The following is a 20,640-nucleotide window of genomic DNA, read 5'->3' on the forward strand; positions in this document are numbered from 1 at the left end:
CTTGCTGGGGATGTGTGTTCATGAGCAGAATACTACATCAAGACAACATGATACGGGTTGAGCATGTGTAGGATGTCAATTAGTGAAACACACTATACCGTGTAACTGTACATGTATTCACTGCAAGCCATTACAGAATACATGCATCTGATTTAGAGTTCGACATTTGCCTATGATGACTGCAACAAACACACTCTGGAACAAACTGTCTTCCACCATACTTTCAAATAATTCTAAAAAACAGCCTTGACTTAATAATTTGGGGTGTTTTATAGCATGTTTTATAGCACTTTTCAACCAACCATGTAGCATTGCAGAGGGCAAAACCAAAATGGCTTGAAATCCTTTCAGGTGAAAATGAAAACCACTGGCAGACTGCAGTCAAGAGGAGGCCCACAGGGTTTTTAAGATCAAGACAGAAATTAACTGTTACGACTCAAAAACTCTGGTGGAGCAGGAAAACTCAGGAATATGACTCAAACATTCTTGAAGAATTCATGGGGGAAGTGGGTTATATAATGTGCAGTCAGCCAAACAAGGCAGCAGTGTGAAAGACTTGAGACAAACAAGGGCCATTACAGAGAAGACAGCGTGTTTGTAAGTCTCACACTTAGTCTTCCGACTATTCCTTCATTAGTAAAGGGTCAACATTTGTTGGGAAGTCCGACTGAGTTAAAAATGAGATTTAGTCATTTGTTGGTCTGTGGGATTTATTCCTCTAGCAAATCCTGCAGGTGGAACAAAATAAACTTGCTTCTATCCAGTTCCTTTAAAAATAAAGTCCCCTTTCCAACAGAGAAAGATGCTTTAATCTCTGCAACTCACCCGCAATGTGAATTTGAACTTGAAGGGAGGGCCTTCATAGAAGGAACCAGTGGTGTCATCACTGGCAGTGGCGATGCGGTAGGGGCGTTTCTGCCGTATGTCCACGCTGTTGATCTGTTTGGAGTGCCCGGAAACTTCTCCAACCGAGGATCCAGAGTCCCACAGGAACACGGCCCCAAATCTTCACCGAGAGAGATGAATACACATTCAGTTTGAAAACAGAATGAAAGCCATGTAAGTAGTAGGAGGCATTTAACTACTGGACAGCATAGCTCATATCAAGCCATGACACAATTCACTGCTCCCAGACACCATTTTAGCCAACCCAGTATTAATGAGAGGGACTTCTTCCATTTCTTGACCAGAGTTTCTGCCATTCCCTCTTTGAGGATACTCACTTCTCTCGTCCGTCCCCAACAACAACAATCCTCTTGCTGTCCTCCGTCCAAGCAATGTCTTTGATCTTGCCAGAAATGGGGGTGTATTCATACTTGAGCAGGTGCTCCTTCTGGGTGGTGTCCCAGATACGCAGCTTTCCTGATGCATCTGAAGGATTCCAAACCAACTGTTTTATTATGGTTTACACACTACAGTGCTAGCTAAACAGAGTATGCATACATATATTCATTAAGGACTTTCGTACCTCCAGATGCAATGTAGAATCCACTGGGGGCGTACTTGGCAACCGTGACTTGATGGGCATGTTCGGTGTAAATGTCTGCTATAGCAGGGTTCTGGAAATGAAAGATGAGAAAACAGCAGGACTGTGACAAATGTACCAGGAAGAAATATTATGGGGACTTTTTTTCCTATGCTCAGTTTTTACCATATTCATTTATAACACTAAAATTTAACATAAAGAAAACATCTTTTTCTTAGGAGATCCTCACAGCTTAGCCGTCTGCAACAATAAAATGTCATAGCTCACAAAATCAATCTAGACTTGTGAGAGATATTAAAGATTTATACAAATTTACATTCCAATATGTCTGCCAGAGGAGGTGAAAAGTTCAGGTCTTATTTTCCTCAAATGAAGGGCCCCATCTTGATGAAATACTGACTATAATATGAAGAAATCTTTCAACATATGCAAGATTTTGCAAAAAGCAATAATCAAATATCCAAAGACTCAGCTTAGAATATATTGACAACAAGTAAAGATTCATCAAATTCAGTGAGAATGCTCCTGAGTCGAGACTGGTCACAAACGGTAAGCAGCGTAAAACATCTCCAAGGGACACAAGCTGGTGGATGTAAAACAGGCAGAATATCAGATAAAATTACAGAAATTAGAGGCATTTTATGAAAAAGAAAAAAACAAAAACAAAAGGCGAAACAATCAGCAATGTTTACAAAAGGCTTTTTAGAATACTTACATCAATGTTCCTGATGATGACACACTTCCCATTTGTGTAGAGGAAGTTGTTGCCTTTGGGATCACCGCCTATGACTTTCGCGACCCCCCTCTCCATCTGGGGGAGACTAGCGAATACATGTTCTAGAGGACATGACAAGAAAAGGACAAATTGACACATACTCTATAAAATGAGAAAATACAGACAACACCGCAATGAACATAATCAGAGTCTGATCAGTTTAACTTTATCTGTCTGAACCAATATCCCATCATGATACAGTTTCATACAAAGACCAAGGATGTGCAGGATTGATGACTTCATCGGCCAATCAGAATACCTGATGAGATGAGAACTGCCTCATGCGCCTCTGATTGGACAAGTCTTTTTACAACAGTCACTTTTCTCCCTTATAAAAATGTATTATCTCATTACATATTTATACTAAAATAAAACGAAGCGTCCTTCACAAAAGAAATATTTTTTATCTTGTAAGAATTCGACAGGTGTCTTGGTTTTTACTGGCATCTTTATCTTGCTGATAATTTTATGTCCGATTGATTCATTTGCATTTGGAATTTTTTGTACCCCAAATCGTGACAAAAACGTTGACAAAGACCGCTACGTTTCATGCATAAGATATAAATTCACCAGCAAAAACAAGCTGTCTCGCAGGGAATCTAACACATTTTCAAATGCATCGAAGCTTTTAACGTATTGCACGCGTTAGCTATTAAAAAAAACAACGATATAACATATATATCTTTTGTCCCTTGCATTAGCTTTGTTTGAATTGCAGGCAAAACCCCTTTCATTTGTGGCTATTCAGCTACCATATATGAAGTTTTCTTGCGCTACTTCGCCTGACCGTCAGCCACTCTGACTGGACATGTCATAACAATGCAGTGTGAGCACAACTATTTCCTGACAGACGCTACTTCAACTATCGGCTAGCTAACTTCCCTGAATGGTCTGAACAGATCGCATTCCTGCGCCAGCATCTTCGCAACAGCATTTTATACCATGCGCACAACTACACGAATCCCACAGCACTGATTAAAAAGTCGAAAGGGAATTTAGTCTTTCACCTGAGAAAGATGAAACGTCAAAATCATGCAGCTATGGGCGAGGCTAGCTAGCTAGCTTCATGCTAAATGGCTGACTAGCTCGATTTGCTCCAAAAAAAAAAAGTCACACAAAATAAGAATACCATTGCAATTTCCCTCAGCAATTGCCAGAGCAGACAATCATACTTACTCAGTTCATAGGGCATCTTCCCTGCAGGCCACTTGCTTAGCGTTACACCTCTAAATGAATGAGACAGACAGTGAAGCTCCCCCGGCTGAGCACTCCCTGATCACACAAACACGGAAGCAGGTAGGGCTGCCACTCCGCTGGGCTTTGCCCATATATGGTCAACTCAACTACTACGCTGCGGCTGTCAACCACTAGACAGGCGCTATTGAACGTGACACCATTTCACCCTAAATCACGCCTCTCAGGCTCCTGACTGTCAACGGGTCGGCCCTCATTCGGTCACGTTGCATTGCTTTATATTTATTGATTTATTTACTTATTTTTTCAACCATTATCCTGTCATGGGTTTTGTATTCAAATATGTCACCTGACTGTCTATTCTAACATGTTTGTGCAGTTATTTATCTTTATCGTGAAACCTCCTGTGAGGATGGAGCACTTGCAGAACCAACATGATCGACTCAGCTCAAAAATGGCACAAAAATGAAAGAATCTCCAAAATAACTGAAAGCAAAGCATCTTTAAAAAAAAGTACCGTTTATGCAAATAAAATGAAGATATAGAAAGTGATGAAATTACTTTCACTTACTTTTTTGTATTATACAAGAAAGGTGTCATGGTGTTGTACTGTATAACAGATCATACAGAGGCACAAGTTTCAGGCAAACATAGATCGTTGGTTCAGGAAACAGATCCAGAAAACAGGTTTAGGGTCTATTATGGGTTTTTTCCATGGCTAATTCTTGTATATTATGGCAGTACCTTTAAATTAGAATCACTGTTAGAAGAGGCATTTCCCTTTTAGACAAGGGATGCAAGTTTACAGATTGATTGAAGGGACAGAGCCTGGGAGGCCTCACTGAGGGCATAATTGCCAAAAGATCAAGATACTTTTGGCCCCCAGAGAAAATTATTCTAGCATGAATAACCAAATTGAATGTCTAACAAGGTGACTTAACAATGTCCTGTCTGATCTACAGCGTCAGGATCCAGTGTTCCATCAGCGAGAGTCACCAGCCTGGAATAGGCCCGGGAATCCCCTGACCTATTTAGGTTGGACTCATGTCAGAGGTTGGGCCACTGCATGCTGCAGCAAATATACTGTTACAACCATAAAGAATTATAAAGGTTGTGTGAGCTCCAGATAAATGAGTGGGTATGAAAAATATAAACCACTGGCCATTTCAGGAGCCACTGAACAGCAGCTCTGACATAATCAAGAACCGATTGTGTTCCAGGGGCCCTGCTAAGCTCGGGGGCTCCTGACTCATTCAAGGTGGACAAAACAAAAATGCCTGACAGACATAGTATTTGTTGGATGGCAGACTGATGTTTTTTTCTGTTCCCTTGGTGATCAGCGAGGTACTCCTGCTTCTGGGGATTCAAAGTATGCATCTAGTGCTTGTGCTGACGACCACACATCTACTAGGACACATTTACCAGACTGGTCAATACTCAGTACAGGACAACATGAAACAACAGAAAATAAGTAATGAACCCTTTCACTTCGGACCAATAAAGATTTAATCAATTCAACAGACTCGTACGAAAGGCCCATGGAGGGCACGGTACGCATTTGCTGCAACTGATCTGAAAAAAACCTGACGGCCAAAGATGGAACGCACTGACACGTTCTGTCCACTTGGCAGCGCTACTCCGCTGTAATTATTGCTAAACCGCTTCAGCATCACCCATGAAGAAGAGGTTTAGCTGCTGTGACCATGGCGGCCGTCTTAAGAGGAACCTTGGTAACGTTGGCCAAGGTGAGTGAATATATCGTGTTTGAAAGGTTATTTTGTTAGGGTATACGTTAAAGAGGGGTGATGGTTGATGAAACTCTGTCTTTTTACCCGCAAAATAGCACCATGTCGGCGGGACACGCTAACATGTGCTAGTGTTTTCTTTGCTAACCACGAAGCTCCGTCATTGACACATCCTATTGAGAAACAGGTGACAGTTGCCGTGTTCCTTCCCTCTGTCGGTGTGCGATGGAAATAATGTTTTAGATCGTTGCACAGCACATAATTTGGAGGTATGTCAACTGCGGCTTTTGCTGTCGCTAAAGTGGCTAATTTAGCTACCAGTTTACTCGTGATAACCTCCCGGTTCACACAGCTACTTATCGGGACTCACCACACGCTCAGGGGACGAGGATGAGCAGAGTAGACGTGACTAACTCCGCTGACGGTGAACTTGTGATTTTCCTCCTGTCTGGCTTATCACATGAATACCTTACTAAAGTGTTAGTAGTAACGACTTAGATTCACATCTGAACTTGCAGGTGACGTACCTTGGGTGTTTCTAATCTGAAGCAGGACAGGTTTTGCATTATCTTGAAGTTTTCATAGAATGATCATGATCGTTAACATCCTAGCTGCAGCTTCTTGAATAGTATCTCCACATATATTAAATCAACGCCATCTTTTCACCAGTATTTTCATCAAATGACGCCCTTTTGACTCTTTGGATCAAATGTATATTGGATATTTATTTTATCTTTTCTAAAAATAAAAATCTTTGTCAAAGTCTTTTTTTTTCTTAAATGTTTTACTTCCCACTATAGCAAATGAAACATCCACATTAAGGTAAAGTTAAGTAATAATTCAAATTATTGCCATTAGTCAGTGCTATTCCTTGAGTCACCTAAACAACCTTGACAAGCTGGTTAGAAACTGGCTGATTTTACCTTCTCATTGAAAATCCACGAAACTATTATCAATTTGTCATACAGCTGCGTACCTACCCAGAGGGCTTGGCAGGCTCTTAAAAACAAACAGATTTCTGCTTTATTACCAGTTTATTTTCGACGTAACTTAAATGAAATACTTCAGTCCTGCATTAATCATAATTAACCTACCTTCATCATGTTTATGATCCTGATCTTTTTTCAAATGACCTCAGAATTAGTGATTCAACCTTACATATTACAACTACCATGATAATTACATGTAGTATAGATACTGCACCCATGATGTAAGTAAAAGTGTACCGTGTAATTTCATCAAGCGTAACCTGTGCCGGGTCTTCTCCTCCATCTTCAGGGTCTACGTGGTCCTCAGTGGCAGCAGCTGGCCTCTCGACCCCTGACTGTCTCTGCTGCTCTCTCTGGACCAGAAGCCCCACCTGCACGTGCAGATGCAACCTTTAAGGTCACAATGGTTCCTGGGGATGGAGTTGGACCTGAGCTGATGACTGCTGTCAAGGATGTGTTCAAGGTACATTAAACAGTGACAGAGTTTTAATCATCACTGCCTTTTGACCTTCAAAAGATAACAAATACTGATTCTATGGCTATAGAAATTTAAAAGTAGAACGTTTTCCCACAAAACAGCCATTCTGGATTAGGGCCGGTAAATCGGCCTGTCACAGATATATATCGTGTTGGTGCTTTCCAATGTGCATTGATTAAAAAGAACCTCTTTTACAGCACATTCAATGCAGAAAACAATGCCTGTGGTGATTTAAAAATGGTGTAATGTAGTTTGAGGTTGAGGTTGCACCTCAGTCGTGTTTATTTTACTATTTCATTTTGGCCTTTATTTAAACAGTCATTTGACAATTTTAAATTGTTTTAATAATGTAAGCTAACAGTTTAAGAAATGAGCCTTCTGGGTAACTTTACATAGTGATATTTGTACAGAATTGGTGCACAAGGAGCATAGAAGGGGTCTATTTTCAGTCCAGCAAAAAAATCCACTATGTTGGTAATCAATGTTTTTTTTTGGGGGGGGGGGGGGGGGGGGGGTTTCCCCCTGCCATACTGGTCTCATCCCAGGCTCTTGTCCAACCTTACCCGGGCATTTTTATGGAACCTATTAAAACAGGTCATCATTCAAAAACTCGGAAAAGTCATGGAATTATTTTTTTTTTAAACAAACAAATAAAGCCATAAAATTAAGGAAAAGTCCAGGAAATTTGCCTCACAAACACATGCACACTTGAGTACGTGTGGATTACTTTAAGACTGACTGTGAAAAATCTCTTGTGATTAAGCTATTGTATCAAAAAATTATTTTTGATTTTCTTAAATTCAACTTTATGTTGTACTAAACTGTGTACGTGGTCATTAGTCAAATCCACACTGGTAAATTTTGTCTAGGATTTCTCTGTTTATGTTTCGTGTGTAAATGTTGATCTCTTAAAATTTGTGGTCATGGAAATTTTCCAAACAGGCTTTGAAAATTCGTAAAAAAGTCCTGGAAATGTGTTGGTAAAAACACGTATGAAACCTTCATCAATATATATTTACTTTTCTCTTATTTGAAATGGCGGTGTCTACAGGCAGGAGACGTCCCGGTAGAGTTTGAGGAGTTCCACCTGAGTGAAGTACAGAACATGGCCAGCGAGGAGAAGCTAGAACAAGTGTTGACCTCTATGAAGAACAACAAAGTCGCCATTAAAGGTAGCCTCGTGTAACCATCCTGTCACACTCCCTCCTCCTCTCAATGGTGGGAATGGACAGAAATGAATGTCTGTCATGTCAAAATAACACACGGCTTTATCTCACATAATCTTTGCTTTTCCAGGAAAGATTCACACACCCATGGAGTTCAAAGGGGAGCTGGCTTCATATGAGATGAGACTGAGGTAAAATCTGACAACCAGGTGTAGGGCTGGGCGATATGACCAAAATTTTATATCCCGATATAGCTCATTTTATATCCTGATACCATATACATCACGATATAGCACTTTTTTGGTAAATTCAATGAACAGTTTATTTTATTTTTTAATTCTTCCTCCACTTTTGCCTGGCACTCATCATATAAAGCAGGTAACACAACGCTACCGATGTGTTTTCGGCTGGGCATTTCATATCTAGGGTCGAGTGTTTGCACTAACTCAAGAAACCCCCGTTTCTCGACCGTGTAGATTGGAGTCATATCTTTACAGATGTGCCAATCCTAACGGCCATGGTTATTTCCTTCCATCTGCAGGAGGTATGGCTATATGGTGTGCCGCGGGTAAAAGCCTGTTGCAGTGTCTGTTTGGGTGTAGTTTTATGTCATTCTGTTTAAAAAAATTCACTCTTTTACTTCATTGTCTGTTTTCCAGGCGTAAATTGGACCTGTTTGCCAATGTAGTTCATGTAAACAGCCTGCCAGGCTACAGCACTCGCCACAACAACCTGGACCTGGTCATCATTCGCGAACAGACGGAGGGAGAGTACAGCTCCCTGGAGCATGAGGTGAAGAATATGGACCGTGTGTGTGTGTGTGTGTGTGTGTGTGTGTGTGGAGGCCACATATTAAAAAAAAAACTTCCTGTTTTTAATCAGGCTAAGTTCACTCAGAGGGTTAAGAGAAGAAGATGAGGAAACAAATCTCCCTCAATTTCACTTGTCTTTTTTCATGTTTTGCTCCAGTTTTTTTACATCTATTCGTCACTGATAAACTCTCCTTCTCATCACTTAGCCAATTTTATTCACCCCAAACTAGTAGACGAAAGCACGCCTATTGCACATTCCCTTTTTGTGACTATTTGCTTAAAATTCACTTTTGAGTTAAACTGAAACACTACTAATCCTTAATTTATTATAATTAAATTGAATCTCTTCCATCTGTCTGACCTGAAATGGACAACCAAGCACATGTTTTCGCTTCAGACTTGATGATCATTCTATGCGAAAATAAAAACGGTGGTTTTCAACTGAATACACACTCTTTTTGCTCTCCAGAGTGTCACTGGTGTGATTGAATGTTTGAAGATCATCACCAGAGAGAAGTCACGGCGCATCGCCAAGTTTGCTTTCGATTATGCGACCAAGAAGGGGCGAAGCAAGGTCACCGCTGTTCACAAGGCCAACATCATGTAAGCAAGCAGAAAGGCTCTCCTCTTGTGCCTTGTGTATATTTAGACTGATAGTCCTACATTCCTTCTGAGAAGTGCGTTAATGTGTGTCAGCCAGAGCCTCACCCACCTCATCCTCTGTCTAATCCCAGGAAACTTGGTGATGGCCTGTTCCTGCAGAGCTGTGCGGAGGTGGCTCAACTCTACCCCAAAATCAAATATGAGAACATCATCATTGATAACTGTTGCATGCAGGTCTGTAAAGACACTCATTCTCCTGATTATTTGTGTAATCTACAATATATTGTATGTCAAGTACTATAGATGGTTAAAAAACGTCTTGAAAGACAAAGCGCGCTTTTTAAAGTGAAATATCACTTTAAAAGAAACATATTAAATTGTAGAAAATATTGTTAGCTGGCTTGCTAAATGGAGCCAATTTGATTTGGTTTCATACAAGCACCTCATTTTTATGTTCCTGTGCTGCAGCTGGTCCAGAACCCATACCAGTTTGATGTGCTGGTGATGCCCAACCTGTACGGTAACATTATTGATAACCTGGCAGCCGGCCTGGTGGGAGGAGCTGGCGTGGTTCCTGGGGAAAGCTACAGTGCTGAGTACGCTGTGTTTGAGACTGTGAGTTTCTGCCCTGATTTCATAATTTATGAGGTGTTCATCACTGAATCGATCTCTGACGCTGGTGACTCAGACGATTAGAAGGACTTATATGATTCTTGTCTTCCTCTGTCAGGGTGCACGCCACCCCTTTGCACAAGCTGTGGGAAGGAACATTGCCAACCCCACAGCCATGCTGCTCAGTGCTGCTAACATGCTCAGGCACCTCAAGTAAGTTGGCACCACAGATTCCTGCTCTCCTGATCCACCACACCCCTTAAGCATAAGAGAACTGCCTGAAGTGCCTGTTGATCTTCACATGCCCTGGACAGCAATGGCGGCCTCTTCATTGTGAGTGTATTGTGTTGCAGCCTGGAATATCACTCGCAAATGGTGACAGATGCTGTCAAGAGGGTCATCAAACAGGGCAAGGTAAGAGAGAGAGAGAGAGTGTGTGTGTGTGTGTGTGTGTGTGTGTGTGTGTCTGTGTGTGATTTTACCCACTTTGTACCCATTGGTGCATTCACCATATTATTGTGGAAACAAATGTAGGGCCCAATGAGGCATTTGATTAAGAATCCGTGTTTCCCTGCCAGGCCCAACAATCTTAACAGCACCTTCACTGAATGATCAAAAACTCGGGGCACCACTGTGTCAGTGAGGACCCCGCTGCTGTCTGTGTCTGAGTTCCAATGAGGCTCATGCAGCTCCTTCACTCACACAGAGAGTGATCTCCTCACCTGCTTTATCTGTAGGGAAGCGACGTGAAAAAGCTAGAATGAAAATGGTCTGTATGTAAAACTACAGTTCGGCTTCATTTGACTTGACTCTGGAAGCAAGTAAAGTCGTTAATGGTGTTGCTGCAGAGGACTAACCCTGACTGATGTCCGTCTCTATTCTTTCCAAATGTCACTGTTTTGTTGTCAGGAATATTATTTGACCAAGATTTGAATCAGTGACATGTTGGTTTAGTCTATGTTCACAGCAAAATTGTAGCAACACTGTTGGAACTTCAAGTATGACCTCTTATGTAGGAAATGTTATCATGGTCGGAGAAACTTCTGAAACTTCTTTAAAGATGAATTCATGGGGCCCTGCACTTGTAGTCATTAACGCAACATACATTACTAACATCTCAGTGTGTTTGTCTGTATGTTTTATGACTTCCAAAAAACCAACTTGATATGTATGAATGAGGATAACTGCAAAATAATAACCTCCAAAAGCTAAAAAAATAAAAACCCTCATGCATGCGTGGCTCAACAGTGTGCATGCGTGTATGTGCAATGTCGTGAGCTTGTTTAGTTTCAGCGTCTCACCCTCGACGTCTGCATCTGCTGGAAAACAATTCTTTCCTGTGTTGAGAGCTCTTTGAGTTTCTTTGCTTGTGTATTCTGGGAAATTTTTTGGTTTGTTTTCCTCTTTCAAGCCACCTGTGACTCACCGACTTGTGCCCTGTTGACACTAACATACACTGACGCACACATGATATCAGTCAACATTTGTTCACCAGGCAGCTGTCAAAATGCGCTGTGAACTGTTTCAGCAGCCCAGACCCTAGGATGTCTCCTATTTATTACATTATTCTGGAGAACACGGAGTTGAGAATATGACACATGAATGTTTTGAAAGAATGCTCATCAGTTGAAAGTGGAATTTGCCTGCCAGTTGTCTCAAGTGCCCTTCCTCTCCCTTATCCTTTCATTCCCCTCATATTCTTATTCCCCTCTGTGTGTGTGTGCGTGTGTGTGTGTGTGCACGTGTGTCTGTGTGCGCGCACATCCCAGGTCCGGACACGTGACCTCGGCGGATACTGTACCACTGGCGACTTTGTGCGTGCTGTTGTGGAAAACCTGCGACACCGACCTGTTTACTAAGATGTTCAGCCATACACACTCCTGACATTTCTTCTAATCTGGACCTTGATCTTAACATGACCTGGAGCATGTTAAGACCTCAAGCTTCGCTGCCACAGTTTTTTCTAGCACTATCGGCTGTATATTTGTGGTTCATACACGAGGATCAGTGTCCATCAGGCTGCCTCTCAAGAATATCAATAATCTCGTGTCGCCCAACTTTCACCAGAGTCACTATCCAAGTGTCTGTCATTTGAGATCAAAATCTTGGCCTCACCCTGAATGTGTTGTGAATATTTAAATGTATTTTCATAGTTTTTACTTAATTATTTTGTTTCCGTTTCAAATTAGACTTTCCATCTCTTCTGAGACGATCTGACACCACATAATGATTCCACATCATGACTCTTAACTGTCCTCCTGTAAAGTTCTCTCAAGGTTTTACTGCAAAATATTGTATTACAACAGAATGTAAATGCAGAATTCATATTTCTTACAATTAAAAGCATGAACAACTCTGAAAAATCAACATAGAAAAAAACAACAAAATTTTGATCTACAGTACTTTTTAGGTGCTACTGTGAGTTTGTCAGTTCTGACTTTAATATTTGCATTTTCATGTCCCCTTTTGTAGAGATGGTCAGATAAAAGCAGCAGGTCATCATGGGTGGAGCAATGTAGACCATCTAAGGGGGAAGGAGACATTTAGTCGATAAGGATGTATTTTCTGTCATTTAAACATAAACATAGGGACTGAAACTGTTTCTGAAGGTGGTGCCTCAGCACGAACTGTTAACCTCAATAAAGCAGAGTGTAGAGCTTCGTACCAGCAGCAATCCAACAGCGTCATGTTTGTTTTCTCTGTGGTTTGTCGCTGTTGGAAAATTTGGCTTGATTTCCTTTTTTATTTAATTGTTTCATATTTGCAAGTTTTTTTTATAGTATTTAATATTATATTAAGTGTTGGTTTTTTCCAAGTAATAACATCATACTTGGAAAATACCCTTTGGAATCTTGATGCTGAGGCTTTTTTTTAACTCTTCCTTATGCTTTAATATACAAAAACAAAAAAAGGGTTAAAAGTTGGATTGCGTTTCCTGATAGAAAAAAAATTAAGAATTTAAAATCAAATAATCACCCTTGACCCTGTTAGTGGATATATAATATAAACGGAGCGCTGCGGCTCTAGGAGGGAACAGTCACAGGAGCTGAAATGTCAGGTAAATGATGTCATAGCAGTGGTATCCACCCATTACATCACACTTGTAAACCAATCAGATTGTGAGAGTTTTACTCCCCTTTGTATGCATTAAAGTTACAGAATCCAACCTCTGAAACAAAATCTATTTGAATTGAAGTATTTTAAATGCATGAGTGATGTATGCAATTTATTTTGATGAATTAAATACACAACGTGTAATCATTTTGACTTCTTTTAACACTTGACAGCCCTATTACTTTTTCCAATTTCACAGATTTATCGACAGCAAACGAGATTGGACCATGCTGGTGTGACGTGGGACTGTTGACAAGCGTGATTTGGTTCTGAATGAGTAACAGTCTGTCTTCACTCCACAGTGCTGCACCAGTACAGCTTCAGTCAATGCTGCTGTGGTTAAACACCAAAATAAGAGAAGCCTCATGCTGTTCCCTCGAACATGGTTTAAAACTGTGGGAACACTGAAGCAAATGAAAAATGATAGTTGTCTCTCATCAAAGTGTTTGTTCCTTTCTGTTAAAGGCTATTCAGCATGCTGGCCAGTGTGATGCATGGGTGTGTGTGTGTGTGTGTGTGTGTGGATGTGTTTCTGCAGCTGTACATACAGTAACACGCTGTCCTTATGTTTGCGACAGGTGCGCACCGGAGACCTGGGCGGTTACGCCACGAGCGACGAGTTCACCCGGGCTGTCATTGCTAACCTGGCTATCTAAGCATTGTTTTTAGAAATCTTTCAGCTGCTTAGATGCACACACACGCTTATTGAATGAGCTATTGTGGGATGTAAACAAACAAGCGCACCATTCCCCAAGTGTAACAGTTAAATACTCTTCAGCAACATATCAGATGTGACATCCAGACCAAAAGAAGAAGAAATCAATCGACTCAAAACATTCTTTCTTTCTTTCTTCCGCTGTTGATCACTAAATGTTTTATGTCTGGATATTACCCAGCAGTCGAAATATTATGTATGTAAAATTTCTCATTATTTATTAACTGTATTTTTAACTATGTTGACTCTTTATTTTATGAATAATAAAAAGACATACGGCGTCTTGTGCACAACATTTTTCCACGAGTGTCCCCCTCTATATCCAAACGCAACAGCTGGACTGAAAAAAATCAACCTAAGATGTGTAGAGGGTTGTGCAGCGTCAGCCTCATGATGAACTGCTGCTTGAGTATGTGCTTCAGATCCCAGCACCAAAGAAAAGAAACTCAACAAAGCACACTGGTCATTTAAACCATGTGATGAGTTCTGACCTGAAACTTATGATTGGTGTCATGACTCAGGAATGAAATTAAGAGGAATTCAGATCAAAATTTGCCTAAATTCAATACAAAAAAAAACTCCACGTTAGAAAATCAGCCAATAGTAAAAATGAATGCTGGAAATTGTGGGTTGGATTTTTTTTTTGACTATCTTTTAGCAAACTCGTTTTCTAACAGATAGTCCACAGTTAGTTGATTATATAAATTGATGCCAGTTAAATCAGTTGATTCACCAATGAAATGTTTCAATCGTAGTTCAGTTGACACACAATCAGGGATCGTACTCGACTATGAAAAACCTGGGAAAGTCATGAAATTTGAAAATGGCAATTTCCAGTCCTGAAAAGGTTTCTTTAGAAGAAGAAGAAAAAAAACCCAACAAAAGACAAGTCATGGAAATTTGCTTCACATCTGACTATTTGAGCCTATGTTGCTCGATAAAGATCAACTTCAAATTTGATTTTTTGTTAATACTGATTTATCCGTGTTGCTGTTGTTTCAAACCATTTAACTTTTCATTTACTTTAGTTAAATACATGTTGGTAATTTTGTCCTGGATTTCTTGGGTGTATTTTTCAGGTATTTTAGAAAATTTATGATCAAGAATTTTTCTCCTTAAAGACACAAATGTATTTTTTTTGGGGGGGGGGTGTCAGATATGATATGTATATGAGATATGACATACTTGAAGTTTTTATCTGAGCCTTTCAATTCATAAGACACTGGACATGGAATTCATTTGCATCCTGCAGAAGTACAATAAAATGTAGCATTCAGGGCCTCAGAGTATAGACTGAGAGAACAAGCTGTATGCATGGCCTCAAAATAACTACCGTAAATTGAGGTACCAGGATATATTTCATGGCCCAAAAGTGTATATGCAGTTTTTTGTTTGCCCAAAGAAACCAAAACGTCTGAAGTCTTCTCCGGGGCTCCGTAGATCGGTTTAGTACACGGTTGTCCCAACACAAGATGAGGTCATGAAGAGAGGTGAAAATAAGCCCTCCCGGGGCCCGTTGGAAGTCCCCGGGCCTCAGTGTGGGGAGTGTACAAATGCAAGCCCCAGCAGTGACGGTGTAGTCCTGAGCAGAGCCAGTAGGGGTCGCTGTGGTCCGCGCAGAACCCGCGGGGAGAAGAGACGGGGCTTGGCCTGGGAATTTGCTCGCTTTCCCTTCTTCCTATGCAGACAGACACACAACATGGCGGACTAGAACAGTCGGCCAACGCGCCCGGATACAACGGATAAACCGTGGGATTTATCCTCCAGAAAGGCCAAGAAAGCTCACTCTGAAGGGACAGTAGGAAAGTGTGGTTTGGGGAATTTCTTGGGGGGCGCCGTGGTTTCTTGGATTTTGCATCTACAGTGACAGCGAAGTGTCGGCTGTGTCCCAGATCGAGCGTCTCTCCGCTGCTTCATCCAGGTCCCCCCACCCCGCTCACATTCTCGGCTCCAGGGGTGTGGAGACAGGGGCCGGGGCTGGAAACGTGTAAGAGTGAACGAATATACACCCCTGCTTGGCTCCGACTTCCCCCCTGGTCTGGGTCTCCTCTGGGCTTTACAGGAGTCGAGGTGAGTGGTCTTGTTTTTGTTGCGCAAAGCACACTTGTTACAATGTCGCTGTAGCAGCGTGTTTCCTCTTGTGACACCCATAAAACCAACACTTTGTCCCCTACATTCAGTCCGGCAGGTACATGACTTGTACCTCCACCACGGTAGACCAAGGGGAGTTAGGTCCTAGTGGAGAAGTCTCCCAAAGTTGTGAAGCGTCTGGCTGGAGAAGTAGCTCGGAGGCAGGGAGGGAAATTTGGCCAAGGGGTCTCTTGAAGAAAAGATGTTATAAAGTGGGTTTGTTGTGCCAACACACATGCTGCTGGAACAGAGAGCGGGTCCTGCCCTCTGGAAAGTACGCTGTATTGATCATGTTTTGTTATTCCATGTTTAGAGAGGGTGGGGAGCAGGCTAGCGGGCTAGCAGGCTTGCAGGCTGGGTGGAGGAACAAGGGGGCTCCATGCGACCCTCCACTGGAACTAGGTCGTCCTAACATTAGCATGGAGGCTCTGTCAAATCACAGCGGCTGCTTTGTGTTGCCTCTACTCTCTGACATAAAGCCTCTTGAATGTGAACCCCCACCACCACCGCCGCGCTCCCTTCACAACCTCTCCCAAAGTTGTTCTAGTAATGATTATTATTCTCCTGTGTGTGAGTGATGGGTGGAACGGGGCATACCATTTATATGCTGTAGGTGTTTTTGTTTATGTTTGAGCTGACCGTGACTGGTCTGCTCATTATTCCCGAGATGTAGGGCTTGGATGAATATTAGTGAGTGGTGGGGTTTAATTGGAGTCAAATGTTGCACCAGGAATAGGAGTTTCAACATATTCCGATAGCAGGGTTTTGTTTTCTGTTTGTTTCCCTTGAGAATCATCGTTGTTAGGAATCGACTGCTACTTTCTTTTTTTCCAGGGCCAATACCGATCATTAGCAAGTCAAGAAGGCAGATACCCGATACCTGCTGCTGATAGTTCTTTGCAGTAAATGTTCAAATTTCAGTGACAAAAATCTTCAGCAATACAAACCCAGCAGACAGACTTTAAATTGCCACGTTATAATTGAAAGTTTCAAAATTAGAATGGATAAAGAACTTTTTACAAGTCTGCACTTTTTTTTTAAAGAAATGTGTGTTTCTTGATTTTTCTAATAATTGAATAACTTTTTTTTTTTTAAAAAAGCTTGAAGAGTCAACTAAACATCACGCAAAATCATAAAAATATCTTAAGGAATAGATAAGTATTAAAATGTAAATAATGTGGATGAACGTAAAAGTGTGTGCAGTTCTTAGCAGGCTTTCACTGAATTGAATGACGAAAATAAATAAATGTGCCGGATCAAATTTTTACAGACTTAACTCAGAACAATGTTTTAAGTGTTTTCTACTGGTACATTACTGAGTTTAGGGGAGAAAAAACTAACAAAAAAACAAAAGAAAAAAACCTCTCCTCTGGCCCATAAACACACGCTGATAAGGATGATCAGTCGATCCCTAGTTGTTGTTGTCATTCTGTGTAAGGTTACATCATGAGCCCGTGGTAAACCACACAACACTTAAAAGTTATACACTTATTAAAAGTGTACACAAAGATGTTACATTTATGTATTCTACCTCCTGTATTCTACTTCCACCTCTTCCAATTTCTCAAGTGTACGTATGAAGTGGTGTTATGGTGGTTTCATGGTCCAGTTTGAGCTCTGCCATCGAGTCTGAATCATGGATCATCACCATCACTCCAGTGTCCAATTTTTTTGATCGTGTCAGTCATTCCTGACCCGATATCCCATCACCAACATTCCTTGAGGCGCAGCTCTCATCCACGGCGCCTCCTCTTGCTCGCCATCCACTTGCAGAGCTGCACCTTGTAGGACTCCTCTTTGCGTGAGCTACCTTGACCTCTGCCTATCAGGCCTGGACATGCCCGCCTGCTTCAGAGGCTGTCTCCATGGTGACATCACTGGCTCTGCCCATATCTTCTCCAACCTACTCTGTCCTGCCGTTCCTCTAAGTAATTTAAGAGCGATCATTAGACCAAACTTTTTATGACATGTTTAGTTCCTGGTATAAAAGAGCACCTAAGTATAGTTTAAGTAAGTATCGTCTTTGAAATCAGCGGCGTGTTGTGAAGTTTCACAATTTCACAGTGCTGCTGCTGCTGCTGCTGCTGCTGACACAGTGTTATGAGCTGGCTCACTGGGTGGGGCAGGAGCTATATTTTTGTTTCCACCTGTAGGCTAACATATTTTACTCTGGAGGGGCACTGTAATTCAGCCCATGACAGGATAAACACAGCTACATTTAGAGGATTATGAGGAATTATGGAGAGCTGATTTCAGCTCCATCTGATATGTCACACGGCGTAATGAGGTTTATCTGGCAATGAGGAAATGAAACTTTATAATGAGTCACGATTCATAAATCTTGTGGGCTTTTGAAGAAGCATTTATCTTTGTCCTTTCCTATAGATGAGCAGTTGCTATTACGCAATCAAATTATTGAGTAATGTTGCTGGTTAACAGAGACTACAGTGGGTCAGGGGATTTTTTTTTTTTATTTAAATAAAAAGTGTTTTAGACAAGTAGCAATTTCTTTGTCATGGGATCAAAGTCCTTCATCTTAGTGGGTCACTGCTTTCCTATAGTTTTCTGTAAAATAGGAAAATGGTGCTAAATGTTGGAGCTGTGGATGAGAGCCAGGTGGGTTTGGCCCTAGTGGAATGTAAACAGTCCTGCACATAAACAATTAGACGAGGTGACTGGACACCTTAACTCAAGGTACGTAATTCTTTGATTGTTCCACTGACCGTCGTGGTGAGTGAGAGAATTACGTCACTGCAGCTACATTGGTTTGATTTGTTGACCTAAAGATAATAGTTTCTATTTCTTGTTAAGAGATGAGCAGAAATTGTTTGCAAAGTCCCTCATTCATGATTTGTCTGAAACAGTCGAGGTCAAACTTGGGTTGTATTCACAACCAGTGGAGAGCCGTACTTCTAAATATTTATACTTGCCCTTGGCATCAGACTCCGAGCCGACAAGAGCTTTCTTGCCCTGATGTAAAAAAAAAAAAAAATTTTGTCAAGAGGACATGTAAGAAAGCCTGAGTCGTCCCTCAGTGCACCACCCATGAATGGACAAGGAAGAAAGATTTTGGAGGAGTACTGCAGTCACAATACTGATTGTCTCTTCATCTCAGATGGGCTTATCTTTCAGAGGAAGAGGAGGGGACGAGGGCACTAAGATGGTCACGTAAGATACGGGAACTTTGAGTTCAGATTTCCATTGTTACTGAACCCAAATTAGCACAGTGTCTGGAAAAGTCTCCTTACTTCTGTATTTAGAACTGGATGTTTTCTTGTAATAGTTCCAATATATTAAAAATGTTTCTATAAACTAAAATACAGTTTGGTGTCACCTCATCCAAGCGCTCCCCATGCTTTTGTTTACAGTCATACTTTACCCAAAAAGTGTCATTGGCCTGTCAATGACTCACCGTCTGTTCATGAACTCGCAAAGGACACCCCCTCCCCCGTCCTTCTTGGCGACTCAAGCATTGGGAAAATGGCAGACATATATTTTTTAGCATGAAGTTATAGAGATGACTACAAACAACAGTAAAACTGTTCGAAATGTCCATTTACTGAGCATATGGCTGGTATAGAGATAAAGGATTATGTCAGATAATGCATTTGACAGCTAGTAGACCGATATTTTTGGACAGTTTTGCCGTTGATATTGGTCAATCCACCTTAGCTTCAAGCTAAAAAGGCATTTTCTCAATTCTGGACTCAACAAGAAGCCATACAGGAAAAAGCTCTTCCAGCTCAAGAATCATTGAAAGGCAAATTACAAAATTACCCCTAACCTCCACCAGACATAGCAGCACCTTGTGTGCACCACTCCGCGAAGAACACTAGTAACCAGGTACTGTAGGCATGTGGAACACATAGTAACATAACATGTCGGACACACTGCTGGTGGAAGTTGCCGGTGTGTTTATGTTTATGCAAACATAAACTCGACACAGCCGTGTCTTTTGGAAATGGGGGGTAACACATTTTGGGTAAGTACCACCTCAGTAATACTAAAGGGCAGCCACAGGGTTCAACCGAATATAAAACAATGCAAATTGTCAACATGTTAAATGGCTCTATGCTACAACTTCAACCGGTTCTGGCTCAGCCCATTCTACGGCCCTCTACCGGGTGTGGTGAAATTCAGACTCATAGTTTTTGAATAACACAGCTGAGAGACAAAGAAGTGCTAAAAAAAACAAAAACAAAACAACAACGTTAATTACTTCCTTGGCAGATGTGATACCTGTCTGAAATTTGTCCAGATGGACACAAAAGCAGCTCATTAACTATCTGTTTCAAGTAAATCTAAATCACACCAGGCCTTCAGTACCAGCTCCCAGTGTTTAGAGCTTTGAACACTACGTTGGCAGACACACTGCACTTAGTACTGGTGTCTTGGTGCTTGGTAGCCAGCCATTGGCGCATATTTGATGTAGTACATTAGTTTCTAACATTAAAGTGGTATAGAGTGATAGTCTGGTTTCATCATGGCCCCTCAGCTGGCCGTTTGGCCCCACACCACGCTTCAAGGTCAATGTGGCTTCTGCGGGGAGGCCATGCTTTGCGCCTCCACATCCTCTCTGTGTCCAATGTGGTAAAGCTTGAGAGGCCCCTGGCATGCTGTGTGAGAAACCCCACAATGAAGCAGACATGGAGCAGAGCTGCACAGACTGGCTCGCCACTTTCACTCACTGTAACAAGTGAGTTTTCTTGATCCTCCGAGCCAGACGCAACCAAATCATCATTATGGGCTTAATAACAGACGCAGTGGTCACCAATGGTGGTATGATTAGCCAAAATAGTAATCCTATGCTTCTCTTCATCT

The 20,640-nt window shown here is 41.5% G+C and overlaps 3 protein-coding genes across 4 annotated transcripts in view; 2 read left to right on the forward strand and 1 right to left on the reverse strand.

Moving 5' to 3' along the window:
• The window catches only part of wdr1 (WD repeat domain 1), a 10,656-nt gene extending 7,075 nt beyond the window's left edge, over positions 1-3,581 (reverse strand). The window contains exons 1-5 of the mRNA XM_086198690.1: positions 3,438-3,581; positions 2,202-2,323; positions 1,469-1,559; positions 1,224-1,371; positions 826-1,006 (exon numbers count right to left, since the gene is read on the reverse strand). Of these exons, the coding sequence (XP_086054816.1) occupies positions 826-1,006; positions 1,224-1,371; positions 1,469-1,559; positions 2,202-2,323; positions 3,438-3,453 (558 nt within the window). The 5' untranslated portion in view covers positions 3,454-3,581. The remainder of the gene's footprint in view (positions 1-825; positions 1,007-1,223; positions 1,372-1,468; positions 1,560-2,201; positions 2,324-3,437) is intronic.
• A 1,504-nt stretch (positions 3,582-5,085) lies between these two features.
• idh3b (isocitrate dehydrogenase (NAD(+)) 3 non-catalytic subunit beta) lies at positions 5,086-13,984 on the forward strand. 2 transcript variants are annotated; one of them, XM_086198710.1, is made up of 11 exons: positions 5,086-5,200; positions 6,479-6,652; positions 7,719-7,839; positions 7,964-8,024; positions 8,493-8,625; positions 9,115-9,248; positions 9,380-9,482; positions 9,717-9,863; positions 9,979-10,073; positions 10,214-10,274; positions 13,553-13,984. In XM_086198710.1, the coding sequence occupies exons 1-11, from the start codon at positions 5,159-5,161 to the stop codon at positions 13,628-13,630; spliced, it is 1,149 nt and encodes a 382-aa protein (XP_086054836.1). In that variant the 5' UTR covers positions 5,086-5,158; the 3' UTR covers positions 13,631-13,984. The 2 variants fall into 2 exon arrangements, with proteins under 2 accessions (XP_086054836.1, XP_086054837.1); XM_086198711.1 differs by lacking the exon at positions 13,553-13,984 and adding an exon at positions 11,630-13,531 and having other exon boundaries at positions 5,153-5,200.
• Positions 13,985-15,336: 1,352 nt separating this feature from the next.
• ptpra (protein tyrosine phosphatase receptor type A) overlaps positions 15,337-20,640 on the forward strand; it is a 34,948-nt gene continuing 29,644 nt past the window's right edge. Inside the window, exon 1 of the mRNA XM_086198712.1 lies at positions 15,337-15,759. The gene's annotated coding sequence lies outside the window, so the exon portion shown is untranslated. The remainder of the gene's footprint in view (positions 15,760-20,640) is intronic.

This window comes from Aulostomus chinensis, chromosome 3, assembly GCF_037954235.1.
Source record: "Aulostomus chinensis isolate RoL2024-O1b breed Wild chromosome 3, RoL_Achi_v1.0, whole genome shotgun sequence".
In the NCBI taxonomy this organism is placed as follows: domain Eukaryota; kingdom Metazoa; phylum Chordata; class Actinopteri; order Syngnathiformes; family Aulostomidae; genus Aulostomus; species Aulostomus chinensis.